The sequence below is a fragment of the Lissotriton vulgaris genome, chromosome 6 (genome assembly GCF_964263255.1).
Source record: "Lissotriton vulgaris chromosome 6, aLisVul1.2, whole genome shotgun sequence".
NCBI classification, from domain to species: Eukaryota; Metazoa; Chordata; class Amphibia; order Caudata; family Salamandridae; genus Lissotriton; species Lissotriton vulgaris.
The window spans coordinates 1,062,817,461-1,062,839,010 of record NC_141694.1 but is presented as its reverse complement, the minus strand read 5'-3'; the positions used below and the strand labels follow the sequence as shown (position 1 = coordinate 1,062,839,010).

Genomic DNA, 21,550 nt, shown 5'->3' with positions numbered 1-21,550 from the left:
TTATTACGAACAGCAGCCACCTGGAAGCTAGCAACCCCAAACATCACCTTCGGGGTGCTTAACATTTGTAAAAACATCAGTGCTGGTTTGACCTGGGTGAATCCCGCTTCTCTTAATATTGGCACTAGGTGTTGCTTCCTGATATCCGAGAAATGCTGGCAAAACATAATAAAGTGCAAAAGACTTTGGGGAGAGACCCTATCACAGCTACAAGGAGGTGTAAGGTCCGGTTTCCCCCACACACATGAAATACCCAGAGTATATTGAACAATACTTAATCTGAATCTAATCAGAAGATGTCGATGCCGTGGAATAGATACAATTCTGAGGTATGGTTCTATATGTGGAGTAGTTTTTAAAACATAATTAGATCTAACAAGGGGTTAATACATTTCCACATATTTACGCTCTTGCTCTACCATCCTCATAAAGTTCGTTTGTATCCACTTAAAATCATTTTTATGCAACAAATGCTGAGAATGAAAAAGCTCTGGGCGTCCCAGTTTAGCAAAGACATCTCTAATGTAACATAGCCAGGGTATTTTGTGTGCTTTATCAAATGCCATTACGTCTTTTAGGATAGCATGGTTCAATGAGATCTCCTTGTTAGTCCAAGTTTTAACCCAGCACGTTATAGGGGCTAAACGAATAAGATCGGAAATATAGCTCAGTCCCAACTCAGTGTGAATTGTATACACAGGCGTTGATTGGGGAACAGCTAAGAGGGTCCGTAAAAACGGATTCTCTATTTTTTGCAGTTTTTCCTGTTGCAAATATCCCCATAGTGAGGCCCCGTACAGTGCGATAGATAGGCATTTAGATTTATAAATGGTTAAAAGTGCCTCCAAAGGCCTGGATCCTAACCGCTTTACAAAGTCCATTAAAGCAGAGGATGATCTAGCGACCGCTAAACATTTCGCATTAATTTGAGGGGCCCAGCTTCCCTTTAAATCAAAAATTACGCCAAGGTACGTAAATACAGGGACAATTGATAAGACAACACCATTACAGGAGAAGGGCAGTGTTCTGTATGTTTTTGGACGCTTTCCTACCACCATGACATGGGACTTCTTACTATTCACCATCAGATCTAACGATTCCATGAAGCCACCAAAGGAATCTAAAAGTCTCTGCAACCCCAGTCCTGTGCGTGCCAACAGTACCGCATCATCGGCGTAAAGGAGGACCGAGACTGCAGAGTTTCCCACAAAGGGGGTATCCTGGGTGGCCATTTCCAGATGTTTATCAATGGAATTTATGTAGAGTGTAAAAAGCAGAGGGGCCAAGATACACCCTTGCCTTACCCCCCGCTTAGATTCAAAGTAGCGAGTGCATCCCCCTTTCCTGTTAACACGAATATTAGCCTTCAATCCTTGGTGGAGGGTATCTAAAAAATTCACCAGGCATGGGTCAATTCCCAAGTTCTTCAGGATTTCCCACAGTTTTCCCCTATTTACCAGGTCGAAGGCTGATGACAAGTCCATAAACCCCATATAGAGCATGCCATCCTTCGCCTGGGTGTACTTGCTAATGAGCATCTGCAAGTTGAGGCATTGATCTAATGTACCTCTTTTAGCTCGAAACCCATATTGAAGGTTAGAGAGGACCCCTCCATCTTTCAGACAATTCTCCAATTTGGAGAGAATCACTCTGCCCAAGATCTTGACGGCAGAGTCGATTAAGGAGATTGGTCTGTAGCAGGAGGGGTCACATCTCAAGCCTTTTTTGAACACCGGTATTATGGTTGATGTCGACCAGGATGGGGGAAAACCGTTAGTACTAGCTGAATTGAAGACATTGGTAAGGACCTTAGCCCATAAAGTGGGTTGTGTCCTGTATAGGTCCGCTGGCACCCCATCTGGGCCTGGAGCTTTGTATTTAGATGTTTCCGCAATTGCCTTTTCAACATCAGCCACTTCAAAATGTAACATTCGGGAGCTATCAATGGGTGTGGAATCGGATGGCGTGAGTGTAGTAGTAGCCTCATTGTCATAGATCTTACTAAAGTGTGCTACCCACAGGTCATCTGCGATCACACAATCTAATGCAGCATTCTCTGTGCAGGAGAAGTATGGATGATTAATTATGCCCCAGAATGTATTACTATCCTTCATGGTATCTATAGTACTAAGGTCATTCCATGCTGTAATTTTAATGTCCTTCTTCCTTGCCGCTATAGCTTGTTTATATGCACTCCTCAGGGTAATTACTGTCTCCCTGTTCCTTGGTTTCTGCTTCAGGGCGTGCAATAATGCCTTATGTGCTTTAGAGCAATTGCCATCAAACCATCGTGGGTGGTTAGATGCTGAGGATTTGGATTTAGTTTTTAAGTCCTCATTGACCTTGTTACAGATAGAGATAAAAGCTTCAATGATGTTGGTTCCACTGGCCGCTTTATCAAGGCAGACCGTGAAGTCTGCTTCTGCTTCGGTAAATAAATCCAACATGAATGAGTCAGGGACTACCTTCGACCAGTTAAGTCTTCTGGACTGATCTTTCAATTTCAGAGTGTTTTTAGTTATACCAGTGGCGTTTCGTCTGATGATTACATCCCCTAAGTCTAACTCCAGGACAAGGGGGTTATGATCGCTATATACTGAGTCCTCGACTTTGTATGAGGTGGCTACAGGAATCAGACCAGCTGAAACAAATATGTAGTCGATGACTGTGCCAGATTCCCTCCCTTTAAATGTCGCTATCCTCTCCTCGCCCCTAAACCCATCTACCTCAAAAAGGTTAAGACTGGCTAACAGGGCCTCCAGGGCTTCCCCCTGTTGAGTATGTTCGAAATGTACAGCAAGGGTCCAACAGGACCCATCTGCTGATCCGCCAAACAATCCCATCTACAGGGGTGAATATTAAAATCTCCCATTACCACAATTTTGAATGAAGTGCTATGCAAACTTGTATATTCATTTAAAAAACGTTCTAAGGCGCTGAAGTTAGAGTTACATATTTCTTTCTCTATAACATTATAATAGTTGATCAGCAGAATGGTGGTGTGGATTGAACCCCCCCATTCTACAATCAGTATGTTATCAGAGGCGAAGTCAAGCCTATTAAATGATCCTACCAGGTCCAATGAGGCTAAAAGGAGCAATCCTCCCTTGGGTCGGCCTCCCCGGCCTGGGACAGCCTTCACGCAGAAAGAGGAAAAGCCATCTAAACAGAAACCGTTATCTAGGTCCCATGTTTCCTGAAAGGCTATTATATCATGGCCTTGAATATAGTTAATCCATGGGAGGTCATTTCGTTTATTTTGTAAACCTGCGATTTTCCAACTTAAAAACTTTCGTGAGCATTTACTACCTGTCCTTGATCTGATGTCCTCATTACTTAAAACTTGGTTACTTAGTCAATCATTTGTTTCCATATTAGTCAGTGGCGAAAATCTGTTTTCTAGAGGGATAGGTGTACTGTTATCATTGACAGGGGGTGGGTTTTTACTGTGTTGAACTATATTCCAGCCCCCCTGTCTTAGCTCAGTCTGTCTTGCCTGATAGGAATAGTTGCTTATATGAGACTTCCCTGTAGAACAACCATACGTAAGAGGGAGAGTCAACCTATTGGACTGATTTACTGTATGGGTGTGGGGTGGATAAAAGTAACCCAGTGGTAAAGGTCTAATGCAAGTACCCTTGAGTTCAGAACCATCCCAAAACAGTCTATTCGCAACATCAGGGAGATTAAAATTGATAACCACACAATCCCCTGATAGGCATTTACGCCGTCTACCTACCCACTCTGCCCGCCTTGCAGAGATGATATTCTTAGAAATATCATCTCCGTCACTACAGAATTGAGAGCACCAGGTTTGTGTCCTAGACAATAGATCATGATCAGTTTCTATCATACCAGGTTTCAGGGGGGGAATTCCAGTTAAGACAGCTACTAAGGGAGCCGCATCTGGAGGGAGGTGCAAGAAACGGCTCTTGTTCTGAGTGGGTTTGCTAGGGGGAATCAGTGGAAGACTGATCTTCATGTCCCCTGTGTGAGGTTGTACATTTACGGGCGTATCCAACTGCCCGCCTAAGATTACCTGTGACTCTCTGGGCCCAACAACATCTTCACAAATCTGCCCCACAGATATTTCATTAGCTACACACGGCCTAGAGAGGGTTTTGGGTCTGGCCCCCCCGTCCTTCTGGTTCATTGTCCTACTAAGTTGTGCTTTGTGGTCCTTTATAAAATTATCAATGTTTTTACATTTGTCCAGAAGTTTATGTACACAGGAGTTAAGAGTATCCACAATATCCTTGGCAATAGCAACAAGGGCCGGCTCCAGACGGGACTCAAACATCCCCTCCTCTATGTCAGCCAGGTAGTTCATAGACCTTGTGTCATTAATATTTAGTTCAGCTCTGTCAGCCAGGTCCGGATCCAAAGTAGACTTGTTGTTGTTACTATAGCCCTTCTTTACGAGCCTGCGTTTTCCCTTTACCCCCTTATGATTTTTATGTTCTTGTAAAAGTACTGGTCCACAGTTATCTTCTTGTGCCGTAGGAGATGTTACTTGGGGTGGTATGGGGCCCTGAGGTGGATGTATAATAGCGATAACGGGCTCAAGGGGAACAGGGGGCGCACAGGCTAATAGTGGGGCGTGTTCCAAAACAGTAGAAAATGTGTCTGTGGCATCCTGTCCTAACTCCTTTTCAGCAATGGCAATTTCCTCATTTAAGGCTCCCACAGCAGATGTAAGATAGGAAATTATTGTGTCCTGTTTTTTAGCCACCTTGGGTTTCTTACCTTCCTTATCGTTCTCCTGTCTAAGTAGCTTACGTTTCCCCATGGTGGCGACCAAGGGGTATGGCCTGTCCTGTCCTCTGGCGTCCCCGGACGGCCACAGACGGCCCGCCCTCTGCCCGGGCTCCGCCCGGCGCCGTCCGCGCGCGTCCGCGACGCGGAGGAAGCTCTCGTTATTTCAGCGCCTCCGGGCGTGCTCCGCCGCAAGTGGGCGGTGTTAGCCTGCAGGGCAGGCTGGGAGCTGTAGTTCTCCCCACTCGGCGGCCGAGTGATGGTAGCTACTCGGCGGTGGAGGAAACCACAGCGTCAGGGACCCAGCGCTGCCAGGGACCACAGGTGAGCGTGCGACCCCCTCCGATGTCCTCACAGGTGTGTTAATGGCTCCTGCTCCTCAGTGGGAGCTCTGGTTCTTTCAGCGCCTCCGGGCGCGCTCCGCCGGAAGTGGGCGGTGTTAGCCTGCAGGGCAGGCTGGGAGCTGTAGTTCTCCCCACTCGGCGGCCGAGTGATGGTAGCTACTCGGCGGTGGAGGAAACAACAGCGTCAGGGACCCAGCGCTGCCAGGGACCACAGGTGAGCGTGCGACCCCCTCCGATGTCCTCACAGGTGTGTTTGACTATTTTTGGTAAGGTGAATCTGGTCAAAATGATTGCTCTTCCCAAATTAACTTACATTTTTAACTCTGTTCCTCTGAAGTTCCCTCAACATGACATTTCTAAAATGCAGGGTAAGATCAGGAGTTTCATCTGTGGAGATAAGGGAGTGAGATTGTCCTGTAAGAAATTAAGGCAGAGGCTGCATAAAGGCGGGTTAGCACTTCCAGATATCAGCTGGTACCTGGTGGCGTTTCAATTTAAAGCCATCAGGATGCTTCTACCGAAAACCACAACTTCTGCTTGGGGGGTTCTCCTCAGGGAACAGACAAGTGATATTGAAGGGGGTAGAACAGAAGGGTTTCTTTATAAATTTGGGGCAAAAAAATTCTTCAAAAAGGTGCGCCTGAAGATCTTGAAGAATGCACTAGAAAGTTGGTCCAAAGTAAGGACAAGGTGCAATGTAGGGTACTATTCCGATCATGCCCCTATTTGGGATTCCCCAGGGACTCCGCTTTGTCTTAAAGATGGGTTGGCTGCCCCTATTAGGGAGGCAGGAATTTCCATCTGGTCAGATCTGGGGGACATCAATGGGGTACATTTGTGGGAAGCTTTGGAAGCTAAAATAGGTCCTGTGTTCTCCAAATTTAAGTTTTTACAATGGAAATCCTGGTTTGAGGCAGTGAGCGGGGGTATTGTGGGAGACTGGGAAACTGAGATCCTCTTTATGTCAGAAAATCGTATTAAGAGAGAGGTATCAATTTGGTACAAAAAATTGGTTGAAGCAGACGACAAGGATACTCCATCTCAGGCTTTGGTGTGGAGACAAACTTCCTTTGAAGCAGTAATTGAGGAGTTATTAGAGCCCTCTTTAAATCTATTATATAAATTTATCAAATCTGCTAGCTTAAAGAAAAACCATTTCTTTGTATCCAACGGCATCTACTATACTCCAGCTAAAATAGCAAAATTCGCCCCAATCCCGGAACCGAAATGTTATAGATGCATGGCTCCAAAAGCAAATGATATTCATGTTTTTTTTGACTGTGCAAAACTGGTAACGTTCTGGGAGGGGGTGGGAAGATACCTCCGCAGGACTTCTGCTATTAATATCGTAGTTAATGAGACTCTAGTCTTCTTTGCGGATGACCGTGTATCAACAAAAGCCCTTGCAGTAAGGGACAGAGGTCTGTTACTGTGTCTGATTTTATTGGCGTGTAGGGAAATCTGCCTGAAATGGAAAGACCATCCCCCAAGAACAGAGGAGTGGCTGAACTCTGCATTGCGATGGCTCGCCTGGATGTGGCCAGTGTTGGTAATGTTTTAAGTAGCCTCTGGTACCCTTTTATCAACATGGGTAAAGAATTGAGACTGTGTAGAGAATGAAAAACTAACGGCCTCCCAGTCCTATGATTACACCTTAAGACTCCAGTACAAGGAATTGGTCAGGGGACTTAAGCATCTGCAGTCGGTCGGAGGGAGCCTAGGTACACAAAAACGGCTTTAATATCCTGCACTATTCTTAAAGGTGAGATGAGGACAATAAAAAAAAGAAAAGGGGAAAAAAAAAGGAGTGGAGCCCAGAGATCCATATTATTTATAAAAAAGGTCAGGTGGGATCCCGTCTGGGCCAGGCGCCTTGTTCCTAGTAAGACCCTCAATTCCCGTTTTGACCTCACTCAGTGAGAATCTCAGTGGGGGTATACCCCATTACACACCTGAAGGTGATCCGCAGTTGGATTGTAATTATACAGCCCTTGAAAGTGCTTATACCATTGCTCCGGCAGGATGTTATTACTCAGCCTGGGTTTGTTGAAATCTTGAAAACAAGAATTATTTATGACTCTCCAGAAAGCGGTGGAGTCTTTTAGTGTTATTGCCTCGGTCAGGTCATTCCAACCTTGCTCTTGTAATTGGCATTTATGCCCCTTGACAGCTAACTATAATTTTTTTCAGCAAACTGACACCCAATCCCTATCTCTTGCGGAGGTCTTTAAGGCATCTTTCCAGCTCTTTAAGAGCGCGGGAACATTGTGGGTCAAACCATCTCTGGTGATCACTTTTGACACTAGGCACAGGGGTTCTCAGCAAGGTATCAACTATTTGGGCAACCTGTTTAAAAGCCTCAACTAAGTCTGCCCCTTACACTTCAAGGTCTAGACACCTTAAAATTACATGTTCACCTTCTTTTAAAAGGGATTTATAAAAGGCCTCTCCGTTAACCCGAGTCCAAAGCAACCTCCTGCCCTGGCCCGTAGCCCTGGCCTCCCCCCTCCCATTCCAGGTGGATCATAGCGGTGGCAAACATCCACCAAGGATAAGGCGAGGGGGTTATGGTCGCTAAAAGCACTGTGACTGATAATAAACCTGGACACACAGTTTCTAAGTGAGGTAGAGACAAAAATGTAATCAATAAAAGAAGCACTTCCTCTGCTTTTGAATGTAGGGTGAACCAATTTATCCTGTTGGACATCGATCATGACCATCATGTCTTAGTTTATTCTCCTGCTTCCCTTTCTCACTGTCTCATTTTGATGAAAGGATTGTTTCAGCTGGGATCTATCGTTCTTACTCAACCTTTCCAGTCTAAGTAAGCAATTCGGCCCGCCCAGTAAACAACACATCCACCTGACGTAACATGGCCATGATGGAATTTTGAGACCAATGCTGCAAGATACCGTGTTCAAAAATATCTCTGTTAAGCAAGGCTTAAAGATTGCTCCATACAGAGCATTACAGTAGCAACAGGCCAAATTAATATGATCATCGACATACTCCAAGCCAAGCACACCATGCAATAAAAAACGAAGTCTGCCTTATGGAAACCTAAAAGCTTTCGGAACACTGTTTTCCTCTGCTTGGTGGCTAGGTACTTTTTTATAGCCCAAAATGCTCCAACCATTAAGGTAAAATGGGAGACCATTCCTCTTATAGATTTCTAAAAAAGAAAAAGGGGCAATGGGATTCTTATCTATTAAAGAAGCCAGTCTGGAAATAAACCCTATACAATTACGAAACTGAAGTATTCCCCTTGCTACACACGCCAACCAGGAGCACTGAGAATTCAAAGTAACCCTCAAGATAAGAAATTTCTAAAGTCTTATTATGGGTTCATCATCTATGGTCTAATACCGCATTTTGAGATTCCTGGGTCTGCCAGCCATTGCAAAAGTCTTAGTGGGATTTATTACCCGCTTCAACAACACCATAAAATCAGTGTAACTTTCTATTAACAATTTCCAGCCTTTTGGAGTTCTAGCAAGTAAAACCGCATCATTTGCATAAGTTAAGAAACAGTTTATCAATAAGTTCAGGCCTTTAACTGTTTTTATGCGGGTTTGATGTTCATATAAAAAAAATCTTTAGTAGCACACACAGGAGTCTACTTGAAACAACTAAGCATAATTATTATAGCCAAGGCTATTTTACAGCATCCCATAAAAAGATAAATATACCCTGATTAGGATGAGTCTGTGTCAAATGAATGCCTGCACGTATATATCCCAAGAGTTAAAATTGGTCATTATACTTAACGGAGCTTGGAAGGAGAAGATTCTGACAGACGGAAATTTGTAATTGTAAGTGGCATTGTTTATTCTAAAGGATAAGGACAATGTTAATCGAAGGAGGGAATGGTAAGATTGAATTTAGAAAGAATAAGGAGGATTGCTCACGCTGATAGGTTGCGTGGGAGGGTTAACAGAGAGTAATCAGAAGTAATAGAATACTTATATAACATTTGCCCTATTTTATTAAGGGTTTTTTGTCTTGGACAGAAAAGTTCAGGTTGATAATTGGGGTATGAAACCTTTTTTTGTTCACAGTAGAAATCAATTAGGATTTCATAATAATGTTAAATAGATCATTTTCTAAATACAAGCTTCGTTTTATATTGTTCTAGGGCGTCGAATTAGCAATGAATAATGATGAGTAGTATTCAATTCTGAAAAGTCATAATCATATGAGGTTCATGCATTTCAGATTGAAGAGTATAATGAATTAACATTTAATAAGAAAACATGTTATTTAAAGGTGCGTGGACGCATTGTACTTTTAGATTGTTATATAGGCAGGACTGAAAGGGGTTTTTGAACAAAGATTTAAACTTTTCCTATGAACTTAGTTTTATTTATATCTCAGTCTTCTTTATTATCAAAATGGACTGTGATTTTTTGTTCTTTACTTTGCAGCCCTGATGATGTCCTAAGGAGGACGAAACGCATAGGCTGCTCTTAACAAAAAGCTGTTTTTTTGTGGAATTAATGATTTGAATGGAATAATTATTGTATTGATTGGATCCATGTATTAAACTAACTTTTGTGTTGGAATTTGGATTTGGACTTCCTGAACACTTTTGCTTTGGATTATTGAATAATAAAGACGAAAGAAACTCATATGGATTTCAACTTTTGATTTATTGTTTTTTTTAAACAGACGCACCTTCCATTACTATTTTCATAGTTGGCACGTGATTGGTCTCAACGGTGGGCCATAGGAAGAGGAGCGCCGCAACCAATAATATTCAATTGGACTACTACAAAAAATATCTCACCAGTGCATACAAAGTGCTTCCTTCATCGTTGTTGATTTGTGTACAGTTATTTATTCTTCTCCCGTGCTATACACCCTAAACATTTAGATATATATTTGTATCATGGAAGATGATCGGGAGAAATTGGCGGCAGAACTATTCCAACAAAGTAAAGGAATGAGTACTAGTACAAGGAAAGATCCACCTACCAGTAGTTTAAGGGATACGTTTCCTAAATTAGAAAAGCTCAAGAAACTAGAATTATCAAAATGGTGGAACGGGGTGACCCTCAAGAATTATATTGATCTAAAGAGAGTTCCTAGAGGCCTGAGGATATTAATTTTCCCCACTTTCGATGACCTAGATATAGACCTTTTGAAGAAGTGGGAAGAAAATTTGTATGCATCCTCATTCACTATGATGAATATTCTAATCAAAAATTCAGATAGAAAAGTGGAAAAACAAACTACAGATAGCGGATTTTGAATAGGAAATTAAGGAAATGAATTTGACTGAATTAACAGATAAAAATTATGGTATTTTAAAAGAGGTCATTAATAGACATCAACTACAGATAAAAGAGAAAAAACTGAGTAAAATTAGAAGAGATGAGAGGGACTACAGCCAGGGAAGGGTTGTCACATTTCCAAAAGATTATGATGAGGTGGTGCAATCAAAAGCGTCATCAGCAAGTGGGATACAGGGCAAATTAAGCTCGGTCAACTATAGTACCTCCAGCATCTCATCCACCGATGAGTCACCCTCATTAGAAGTAGGAGGAAGTATACCATCTAAAAACTCTTCTTTTTTAGATGAGATTTTGCAAATCAAAAGGGGAAGGGAAAAAGGCCCTATAGCCCAAGAAGGGGGTCAAGGAGTCAGGACAAGAGGGGAAAATAGACAGCTCAACTAATAATATATCTGTGAGTACGGATGGGACAAACACACTGGAGGTTATACACCTATCAGATAGGGAACTAAAAGACAATGAACTAATTGTTTTGCAAATATTTTTGTCATTCTGCCCTAAAAACCACTGTAATTTCACGGATTTGAAATTAGATCGGTTTAAATTTTCACAAAAAATGAAATAAAAAAGTAAGTTTGCCACAATTGAAAAACCTATGCATGTGAGATCTGTTAATAAAGGTTCTGAGATCACTAAATCAGAATTACAGAATACACACTGAAGGGTGATGATTTGGGAGTGGAGGATGTGGCGGCCATGTTGAATATCCCTACTGATTACAGTTGTTCTAGTGGTCTGAGACCAAAATCAAAATTCACACCCCATGGTATTCAGTTTGCTGCAATGAATATGTACATTGGAAAAACTTTGGCAGAACTCCATAGATTGGAAGACCGAGTTTTGACAGGGAGAAATGCACATAATGAAAATTTGACGCGATCAGAGTGAGCGGCCTTAAGGGATTGAGATCGGACAATAATATAGTAATTCGAGAAGCCGACAAGGGCGGTAACATTGTGATTATGAATATATCAGTCTATTGTAAGGAAATTTCTAGACAATTCGAGGATATCACATGTTATGTGAAGGTCCAAGTAAATCCCGTAAAAGAAGTTTTGAGACCGATAACTGAGAGGCTGTTTACATGGAAGGAGGAGGGCTTACTTGATGAAGCAGAATTTAAATATTTAAATATGACCAATGCCACCTATCCGTTTATTTATATCTTGCCTAAGGTTCATAAATCGAGAACAAACCCTCCAGGGAGACCAATAGTTTCCGGGATTGGCAGTGTAACGGAACACTTGTCGGAATTTGTCAACTCTTTCTTAAAACCATTAGAAGTCAATTTACCTTCTTACATAAGAGACTCTATGGATCTCTTAAATAAATTACAAGATGTGAAATGGGAGGAAGGACTAAGTCTGGTTACACAAGATGTAGTAGGATTGTACACATGCATTGACTCTACGAAAGGAATACAGGCAGTGAACCATTTTTTTGGTAAGTCGCAGTGCGAACCTAAGGGACCCTTCTAAAATGTTAGAAGAAATGTGCATGTTGACTCTAAAAAATAATGTTTTCCTTTACGAGGATGAATGGTTTCATCAGATATGGGGAACTGCAATGGGCTCCAGGTTTGCTCCCTCTTACGCCAACCTATTCATGGGCTGGTTTGAGAGGCAGCATGCCTGGAGCCAGGGAGCATCTGAATGGACGGATCATATACTGTTTCGGGTTCGCTTTATTGACAACATTTTACTGATATGGAAGGGCACACAACCAGAATTGGCGGATGACTTTGATTATTTGAATAGGAATGATTTTAATGTCACGTTTACCGTGAATTGGAATTATCATAAAATAGATTTCTTGGACGTGGAATTACTCGTAGATGGCGATACTATCAAAAGTAGACTGTATAGAAAAAGCACTGCCACTAATTCTATTTTAAGAGCAGAAAGTGCCCATCCGGTAACGATCATCAGAGGAATCCCATTCGAGGCAATGATCAGAATTCGCAGGAACTGCAGCAATGATGAGGTTTTTAGAAAAGAATTGGATAATTTACAATGTAGTTTACAGAAGAGGGGTTAAGGATTAAAGATTTATTAAAGGCCAGAGAGAGAGAGAGTAATGCATGTTTAGAGAGAATCCACTTTAGAGCAAAAACACAAAGATCATTCGAAAGAACGTGTGGCATTTGTCACTACTTATTGTACTGAGAAGGATGGTATTTTTAAGGCTTTGGGTAAGAACTGGAATATTTTGAGGGGTGTACCAGGTTTGACAAATCAGATGAGTGACAAACCGGGAGTGATTTTCAGAAGAAGTCCAACTATTAAAGATATGACCACTAGGAATTATATAGAGCCCTTAAAAACAGGGGACACAAGTTGGTTACCCAAGCCTCCCAATGGGTTTTATGTCTGTGGAGCCTTTAGTGTTTGTGATTCAGGAATTAATAAAATCAAGGATTTTTCTTACAACACCAATCGAAAGTATGTCATCAAAGAGTTTATCAATTATAATAGCATTGGGGTCATTTATGCTATTTTATGTGAGTGCGACAAAGTATATATTGGTAGCACTAAAAGAATGCTTAAATTGAGAATTCAAGAACATAAACGGGCCGTCATTATTCATGATGTTAGATCAATATTGTACCAGCATGTTACAGAAAATCATAGCACACAGGTTAATATCAAGTTCCACGGCATACAGAAGATCATGCCTAGAAAAAGAGGGGGTAATTGGGAACTTAGTATTAGGCAGCAGGAAGCCAGGTGGATAAGCAGATGTAGAACAGTGACTAGTGGTCTGAATAGCGACTCTGAACTTCATTATTGGATGGTAAATACTAAGAAATATTTTGCTGAGAGAATGCAAACTGGGAGAATTGGTTTAGTTTATGAGCAGTGTCATTAGGAAATTATTTTTATGAGAAAATTAGAACTTTTGAGACGGATAATTTAGCACCGTAACAATTGAAGCTAGTTGCATGGGAATATGCTAAGCGAAGGCTTGTCGACAATGCTCTGTTCTTGAAATATATAATACTTATTTCATGTTTTGTATATTTGATAGTACTGCTAAGGGGGCACTTAGTGAATGTTGATGTTATGTTAAATAGATCATTTTCTAAATACAAGCTTCGCGTTATATTGTTCTAGGGCGTCGAATAAGCAATGAATAATGATGAGTAGTATTCAACTCTGAAAAGTCATAATCATATGTGGTACGTGCATTTCAGATTGAAGAGTATATTGAATTAACATTTAATAAGAAAACATGTTATTTAAAGGTGGGTGGACGCATTGTAATTTTAGATTGTTATTTAGGCAGGACCGAAAGGGGGTTTTGAACAAAAGTTTTAACTTTTCCTATGAAATTAGTTTTATTTATATCTCTGTCTTGTTTATTATCAAAATGGATTGTGATTTTTTTTGTTCTTTACTTTGCAGCACTGATGATATCCTAAAGAGGACGAAAAGCATAGGCTGCTCTTAACGAAAAGCTGTTTTTTTGTGGAATTAATGATTTGAATATAATAATTATCGTATTAATTGGATCCATGTATTAAACAAACTTTTTTGTTGGAATTAGGATTTGGACTTCCTGAACACTTTTGCTTTGGATTATTGAATAATAAGGAAGAAAGAAATTCATATGGATTTCAACATTTGATTTATTGTTTTATGAAACATTACTATTTTCAAAATGGGGAGAAAATTAATTTGGTTCCATGATTAAAAAAACACTAATATATAATTTGTTTCAATCCCAAATCCCTCCTTTCCCAGTGCTCTACTGCCTGGTCATCATCCCAAAGCCAAGAGTAGTGCTGTAAACGCCTTAAAATGCTTACATGATAAGCAGCTGAATGCAGGAGACTTGAACAGCGTATGAGACAACCTTGGGGGCCATATCAATCTGAAAATGGAACTGACAATAACGGCTGTGGGGTGGAGGAAACCAAAATCCAGGACATCACAACAGTGTTCCGGTGTGCAATCAATAGAGACAGAGTACATTGACCAGCCTAACCAAAAATCCAAATGTCCTGTGATATGCTTCAGAAACAATTTTCTGCACATACACATAACGCAGGAAGATTTTCATCATGGTCTGTTCAGATTACTGAGAGTCACCTTTCAAAAAGCTAGTAGATTTGTGATCCTGCTGGACTTTCCCAAGCAAGGTCACAGGAGAAGAACCTGTGGGTAGTGTAGCACTATGGAAATACTGTCAGGAAGAGAAAGCACAGGATGTACCCTGTTTTTTTGTTTGTGGGAATAACAACCTGCCTACCCTTCAACAGGATCTCCATTGAGGACTTGTCCAATGAGCATTGGACAGATTTGCTATCTGATCCAGGATAGAGGGTTGGAAGAATGGGAGTATAATAAAAGGAATATTGGGTTTAAAAGGAGCTACCCAGTCAGTCGGGTTGGTCATGGAGGGAGGAGGACATACCCTGACAATGTTCCTTTCTCTACCATTTATAAGTAAAGCAGGTTGCTGGAAGGGAGCTTTCGGGAGGAGTAGAGCCCTTTGTTATAGAGGCATACCCCGATAACCTTCCAGGGGGGCGTAGCAATTATTTAAAAGGAAATTAGTTTGGAGTTTGGATTGGGTTATGGAAGGAGATACACATATCCTGACAACCTTCAGTTCTCTTTCACAGACCGAATGAGCTCTAAAGGTCAACTAATGAGTTTCTAGATTATAAAAGGTATGTAGTACTTTGGGCGGATAATCTGGATTTTAGACTTCTCCCAACTGCACATCTAAGTTAACAAAGTTAAGAAAGAATACGTGGCATCTCGGTCTTTATCTGTGAAGTACCTCACATCATTATTCTACACTTCATCAGCATCTAAATCAAATGATAACATGCCAGACAAAATACTGTGGTGCAATAGCCAGTATATGTACCTAATCAAAATGTGCTTTGCTCAGTTAGCCATGACTTGATAAAGAGCTAGAGAAAAAATCTCTGTCCTTCTGCACCCTTTATATCAGCTATCCTTGTATTAGCTGCAGCGAAACTGGCACACTTTCCTTTGTTGTCTATATTCACGCTGTCATCAGGAGTACACCAAGCTGAAACTCTGCCATCACTGCCAGGCAAACAAAAACAGAAGTGTTGTGACCATACAGGATTCACAATTCACATGATTAATTATGTTTGTAGACTTGCCGTCCTGGTGATACTTTTCCTGTATACCCACAACGCTACCAGATTGGACAGATTACCCATCTTTACAGGATTTCAAGATTTCTTTTTGCAGCATGTGGTTGTATTTTTCCAATGGTACCACAAGAACATTTCCCTTAAAGGAGACTGGTGTCACTATTGAAACTTTCACTCATGTGTTAATAAAGGAGTCCATATTTTCTTTCGTATGACTTTTTGAAGACCGTGGGAAGAACGATTTGAATTGATTCTCCATCCATACAAGGTACCCGCTCACTGTGAAAACCAGCCTGTTTTCTTTCATTGAGGGTGTTGAAGAAGAAGGAGTAGAACACAGAACAAGTGTTGAAGAAGATGCAAGTCTTAAATTCATCCTAGTTGTGGGCATCTACGTTGATTTTGTGAAAACCAAAGAACTAAAAAACAATATATATAGTTCAGAAGGGTTGGCATCCATTAATGAAAGTAAAACGATAACATATTTATTTTCCTGGCCCAGCGACTAGAAATAACCCAAGAGAGCAGAACTAGGAGTGGTGTGTTTCTGGAAAGAAAAAATAAAGAAATGTCTTATCAATTCATAACGGTAGCTTTGGAACTTAATGCTTGAAATTATATGAAATATGGAAAATGGTGGTGAAAGGCAGATGTTCCAACAGGAAGTTCCCAGGACGGGGCATGTGTTAAATTATCTGAGGGTATGGTTCACAATAAAGGAAGTGGGAGTTCAAAGCTCACCTACTTTATCTGGCTACATGCAGATATTTTTATAGAGGCCATAACATACTACAGTATTCATTTGAGGGTGGAGGGGTAGCAGCTTTGCTTTAAGTGGGTGGCCTGTGTGGATGCTATTAAACCACAGTTTAAAATTTGTTTGTGTAGGCGATGTTATTAATTTTGAGCTGCAGGCAGTTGTGTGAATTGTGATGCTAGTCGTTTGTATCCAAGGGTACTGGAATACGATGGTGGTCTGCTGTATGCTTTCGGTTTTTAGGTAGTGCATTCTATGGATAAGGGTTATTCAATGTGTACATAGGGTACGTTGTCAGGTTGGTTTAGCATTTGGCTCAAGAGAGTTAGACGTTTACTTTTGTTTTTCTCTGGTGCCGCTCCTGTGTATTTAGTCGCTGATGCACTCTGTAAAAAGGTGGATGTACAATATAACGTGGTTATGGACTGTTCTGAACAATTAATGTCCTAGATGTCTGTAGTGCTGGAGTGACAGTTGCAGGCAGAGGTTGTACTGGAAATATCTCCTGTTCATTGTAGGAATTTCAACTTGAAAAGTTACTGAAAGTTGAAACCACATGAAACAAGGATTGCACGATGTACACCTGTGCCGGTCACTTCAGGACAGCATACCAACTCACTTTAAATCATTGTCAGAAGAGCAATTTCGTTCAATGTATCTTCAGTCTTATTAGTAATTATGAACGGCATTCAGCAACCTACCTTTCCGGGAATTTTCCGCCATCTGCAAGGCTATCACCACCAATGCCGGCCGCACAAAGACGTTTATCATCTGGTTTCGGTAAGATGCACACATTAGTGTAGTAACTGCATTCTTCATTACCAGTTCCTCGGTCAACACAGCATCAGAGTCCTGTTCATCAAGCAGATGAACTCGACCATTGAGAAGGCAAAATATATTTGAGTGTACAGCAAGACTAGACAGAACAACTTTACCAGCAGGCAGGTTATCTGAAAGAAACAGAAACATATTCAACATTCTAAAAACAAGAGTATGTACTGAAATAAATGAAGACACTTTTTTTTTTAATGTAACACACACTGTGAGTAAATGCAGGGGTTGGAGTTATTCCGGTTACAATACAAATGAGTACGACAAAACGTTGGAGTGTTCCAACAAGGCTAGAACTGGGTTGTTGCTGCTGGACAGTTGTCCATACAATAGTTCAATTTAAAGGCAGAAGTAAATATATTTCAGATATATCATTTATCGGAAAAAAACTAAAAGTCAGAGATTCTGCTGCAGATCGGGCTTCACCTTGCATACTTTCTTCGAATTGATATCTTGAAAATGTTAAAAGACAACATTTATATTGCAGATGGTGTTTAAAAAGAAATTGCTGCAATTTACCTCCGTTGTTTATACCTAGGTATTGCCGAGATTCTATTTTACTTCATTTTTCTCAGCTCCCACTTAGGCCTGATTGAACCTGCAGATCTAATGGGCAACCCTTTTAAAGTTGTAGTTGGGCACTAACTCCCAGTTCACACTCTGGTCAAGGTCTTCCCCTGGTGGAGGACCAACAATAGCCAGATCGTGCACTGGAAGTAAGTACTTAACTATAACTTTAAAAGATATCTCTGGAACAGTAAGGGCTGGCAAGATGGTTCAGAAGGTTCTGGAACCACAGGTAGTCGGTTGTAGATTACATATCAAAGCAATACCCCCCCACCCCCAATCTATCTAAATTACCTCTAAAACCTTTAAACACAGCCTCCTCAGAAAAAATCTTGAAACACTGTTCCTTGACCACTCCTTCAACGCCAAGAAAGGCGTAATAATCAATGACCTCAATATTTTTCACAAGAAAAATAGCCAAATGGCGAACTGCCTTCTCCAAGCTACTAACCATCCATGGCAGAAAAATATTCCCCACGGAACCAGGATTACGACGACACCCGCACAAAACCTCAGAGCCACCCTGAATACAACTTCCTACAAAAATGGCACTGTTCTTATTCAAGCAAACAACAATTTTCTCACACTAAAAACCCACACCAACACTCCACCCAGTGTCCACCAAGACCTAACTATTCCCTCTATCCTATATCTCCTACCAGCACCTTTCTTGTCAGGCGTGAGGGGAACGGCAGTCCTTGAGAGGCTCCAGTGGGGGCCACGGGGCCAGTTATTCACCTTAAGTGCCGTGAGGGAAACGGCCGGAGTTCCCAACCGGGGACTCCACTTCCCAGCATCCTCAGTGAAGGCGCTGCCTAGTGACATCAGCAAGAGGCGACCAACAGCCTTTAAAATCCGACTGCACCTCCCGCTGTGCGGGACACCGGCCAGCACCTTTCTTGTCAGCCGTGAGGGGAACGGCAGTCCTTGAGAGGCTCCAGTGGGGGCCAGGGGACCAGTTATTCACCCTAAGTGCCGTGAGGGAAACGGCCGGAGTTCCCAACCAGGGACTCCGCTTCCCAGCATCCTCAGTGAAGGCGCCGCCTAGTGACATCAGCAAGAGGCGACCAACAGCCTTTAAAATCCGACTGCACCTCCCGCTACGCGGGACACCGACCAGCACCTTTCTAGTCAGCTGTGAGGGGAACGGCAGTCCTTGAGAGGCTCCAGTGGGGGCTAGGGGACCATTTATTCACCCCAAGTGCCATGAGGGAAACGGCTGGAGTTCCCAACCGGGGACTCCACTTCCCAGCATCCTCAGTAAAGGCGCCGCCTAGTGACATCAGCAAGAGGCGACCAACAGCCTTTAAAATCAGACTGCACCTCCCGCTACGTGGGACGCGCGCAGGCGAAGCCCGGGCCAAGGGCGGGCCTGTCCTTGCCCGTCATTGCCCGGAAGAGGCTGGGCTGGGCCACCTCTCTTTCATCTGGAGCAGGGCCATTATTTAAATGGAATGAGGTATTGTTGACTTTGCATCGTAATTTTTTTGTATATTCTAAATCCGGGACTCTCTAATATTGTTTGTCTCTTTAAATCTTATCTAATCCTTCCTGCACAAGATGATCCAACCAAATCTCCCTAAATATATTCAAGGGAAGCGAGCTTGTGCACCTAAGCTCCACAGAGTTCAAGCTAATTCCTCTGTTACAAAACCCGCTACCGCTATAGACCTAATGCTCCAAAAAGCAATTGGTGCAGTAAACACCGAAATAGAGAATACTGAACGCCGACTATCTATAACACCAGATTTATCAATACTGGTACCTACTACCCCCCCATTGAGCCAGCCCTTGACGATATTCCAACTTCTAGTGAGGTCTTTTCCTCTCCAGTTAGTACCTCTAACCAAACCCAACATCTTAATGATATACGGGGAGGAACAAATGACATAGGTCGAACTACTGGGAAAAAAAGAACAGGGAGTAAGGGTGGGACCAGATGTAGAAAGGCAGACAACAAGCTCCAGTCAGCCAAATGGTAATCCATCCCTATCCACTACACCTCTGCCTCCTCCATCCAACCCCTCCTACCCCCTTGGATAGATACATTATTATCTGACTGTGACGGAGTCCCGCCGTCTTCTCCCCCCCCCAGGATTCTTTCCCCCTGTGTCTCTACCTCATCCTGGGAATGTCCACACGAACTCTGGCCAGCCGGTCCCTCGGGTCCGCCCCCGAGACGGAAAAATAACATTGACCCACAGTCCCCCGCCTCTCTCTTCAATACAGGAGCCAATCACGGACCTGCAAACACCGGAAGCACTACCCTGTGAACCCGGAAGTCCCGCTCCGGAAGGAGCGTCAGGACCGGTGAAAAGCATCCCGGATCATGGAAGCAGGGTCGGAGAATCGTGGCAGGATACTCAGGCTGGTGACAGAGGAGAGGAGCCAACCGAAGCAGACGAGTGGTCAGAGGAGTGGTGGAACCCTTGAGGAGGAAGCTGAAGAGCGGCCGTAGCTCACCTGGAGAGCTACGGCAGACCGCGTGAGTACCTGTAAACCGCCCTGGAGCGCGTTAGGTGCTCTCTGTATATATTGTATATAATCTCTATCTTTGTAGGCACAACACACTTAGAGTTAACACTGTAAAATATTGTAGAGCATCTATCACTGAGCACGGCCCGAAGTCCCCAACACGCCCCGTACACCCTTGCGGTCTCGCTGTCTTGGTCTTGGTCTATCGTCCCTCTTTTCCCCTTCCCTCCTTCCCTCACGACCTTCCGCTCCGCCCTTTCACCTCCCGGTATTGGTAGTGGCATAACTGCCGAATCGTGGTTCGGACTAACGGTCCTTTTCTCTCTTATTGCCCTCCGAGGTGTCTCCACATCCCACGAGGACCTACTACCTGGCAAGGACCTTCCGGAGAGAGCTGCACTACAGAGACGCCGGATCCGAACATCAGGACCCCTTTTTCCGTGACATCTTGTATGACTATTGTACTGCGAATAAACTACCTTAAAAATAGCACACTATCTCCGGCCTCCTCGCCTGATTTACCGGCCCGCGGGCACCCCACCACCACATCTGGTGTCAGAAGTGGGATCAGCCGGTAGCATGGAGGCCGTGATGAAGAGGATGGCCGAGTCCCAGGAGCAGCTGGGCAAGCTCATGGAACAATTCTTGAAAACGGCCGAGGACGACAGAAGTCAGCTCCATGATGTCCTGAAAGGTCACGGAACAGTACAGGAACAAGCTCTGGGTAAGCTGACAGATGTCCTGGGACAGCCTAGACCCACGACTTCTCTACCGTCCGTGGTGTTGCAGAAATATGTCCCCGGTGAAGACCCCGATTACTTTTTCACCAATTTTGAGCGGTTGTCCCAAGCAGCTAACTGGCCTGAGGATCGATGGGGACAGTATCTGGGTCCCCTGCTTACAGGAGACCTACAGGCCGCATACCAGCAGGCCAACATCCAAGGCACCACCCCCTATCTGGACATAAAAAAGTGCATCCTTGAGCGCCTGGGTGTAGATGATGACACGTATAGGATAAAGCTCAGACAGACCAAGGAAGGACCCCAAGAAAATCCACGAGCACTGTCCTTCCGCATCAGAGATCTTGTCAACCGGTGGCTTAAACCGGAGGCTTCCACAAAAGAGGACATCATCGAAAAAATATGTCTGGAACAGTTCCTAAACTCCCTTCATCCCGCCACACAGAGATGGGTACGGCAACACACTCGGCTCACCCTGGAGACCGCTGTCGAAATTGCCTGTGCATATGGACGGGCTCAAGATCTACAACGGGGTAAGGACGAAGCTACCCACAGGCCACAGCCCTCCAACACCAACCGATTTTCAAGGCCACCTCAACCCCGAAGACAAGAACCGGCTCCTCTCTTGCCCTCCCCGATCATATACCGTC

General features: G+C 43.0%; 1 protein-coding gene across 2 annotated transcripts in view; it reads right to left on the bottom strand.

Moving 5' to 3' along the window:
- GNPAT (glyceronephosphate O-acyltransferase) overlaps positions 1–21,550 on the bottom strand; it is a 920,813-nt gene that overhangs the window by 295,363 nt on the left and 603,900 nt on the right. For both annotated transcript variants that reach the window (XM_086927130.1, XM_086927131.1), the window contains exon 10: positions 16,989–17,237. In XM_086927130.1, the coding sequence (XP_086783256.1) occupies positions 16,989–17,237 (249 nt within the window). The remainder of the gene's footprint in view (positions 1–16,988; positions 17,238–21,550) is intronic.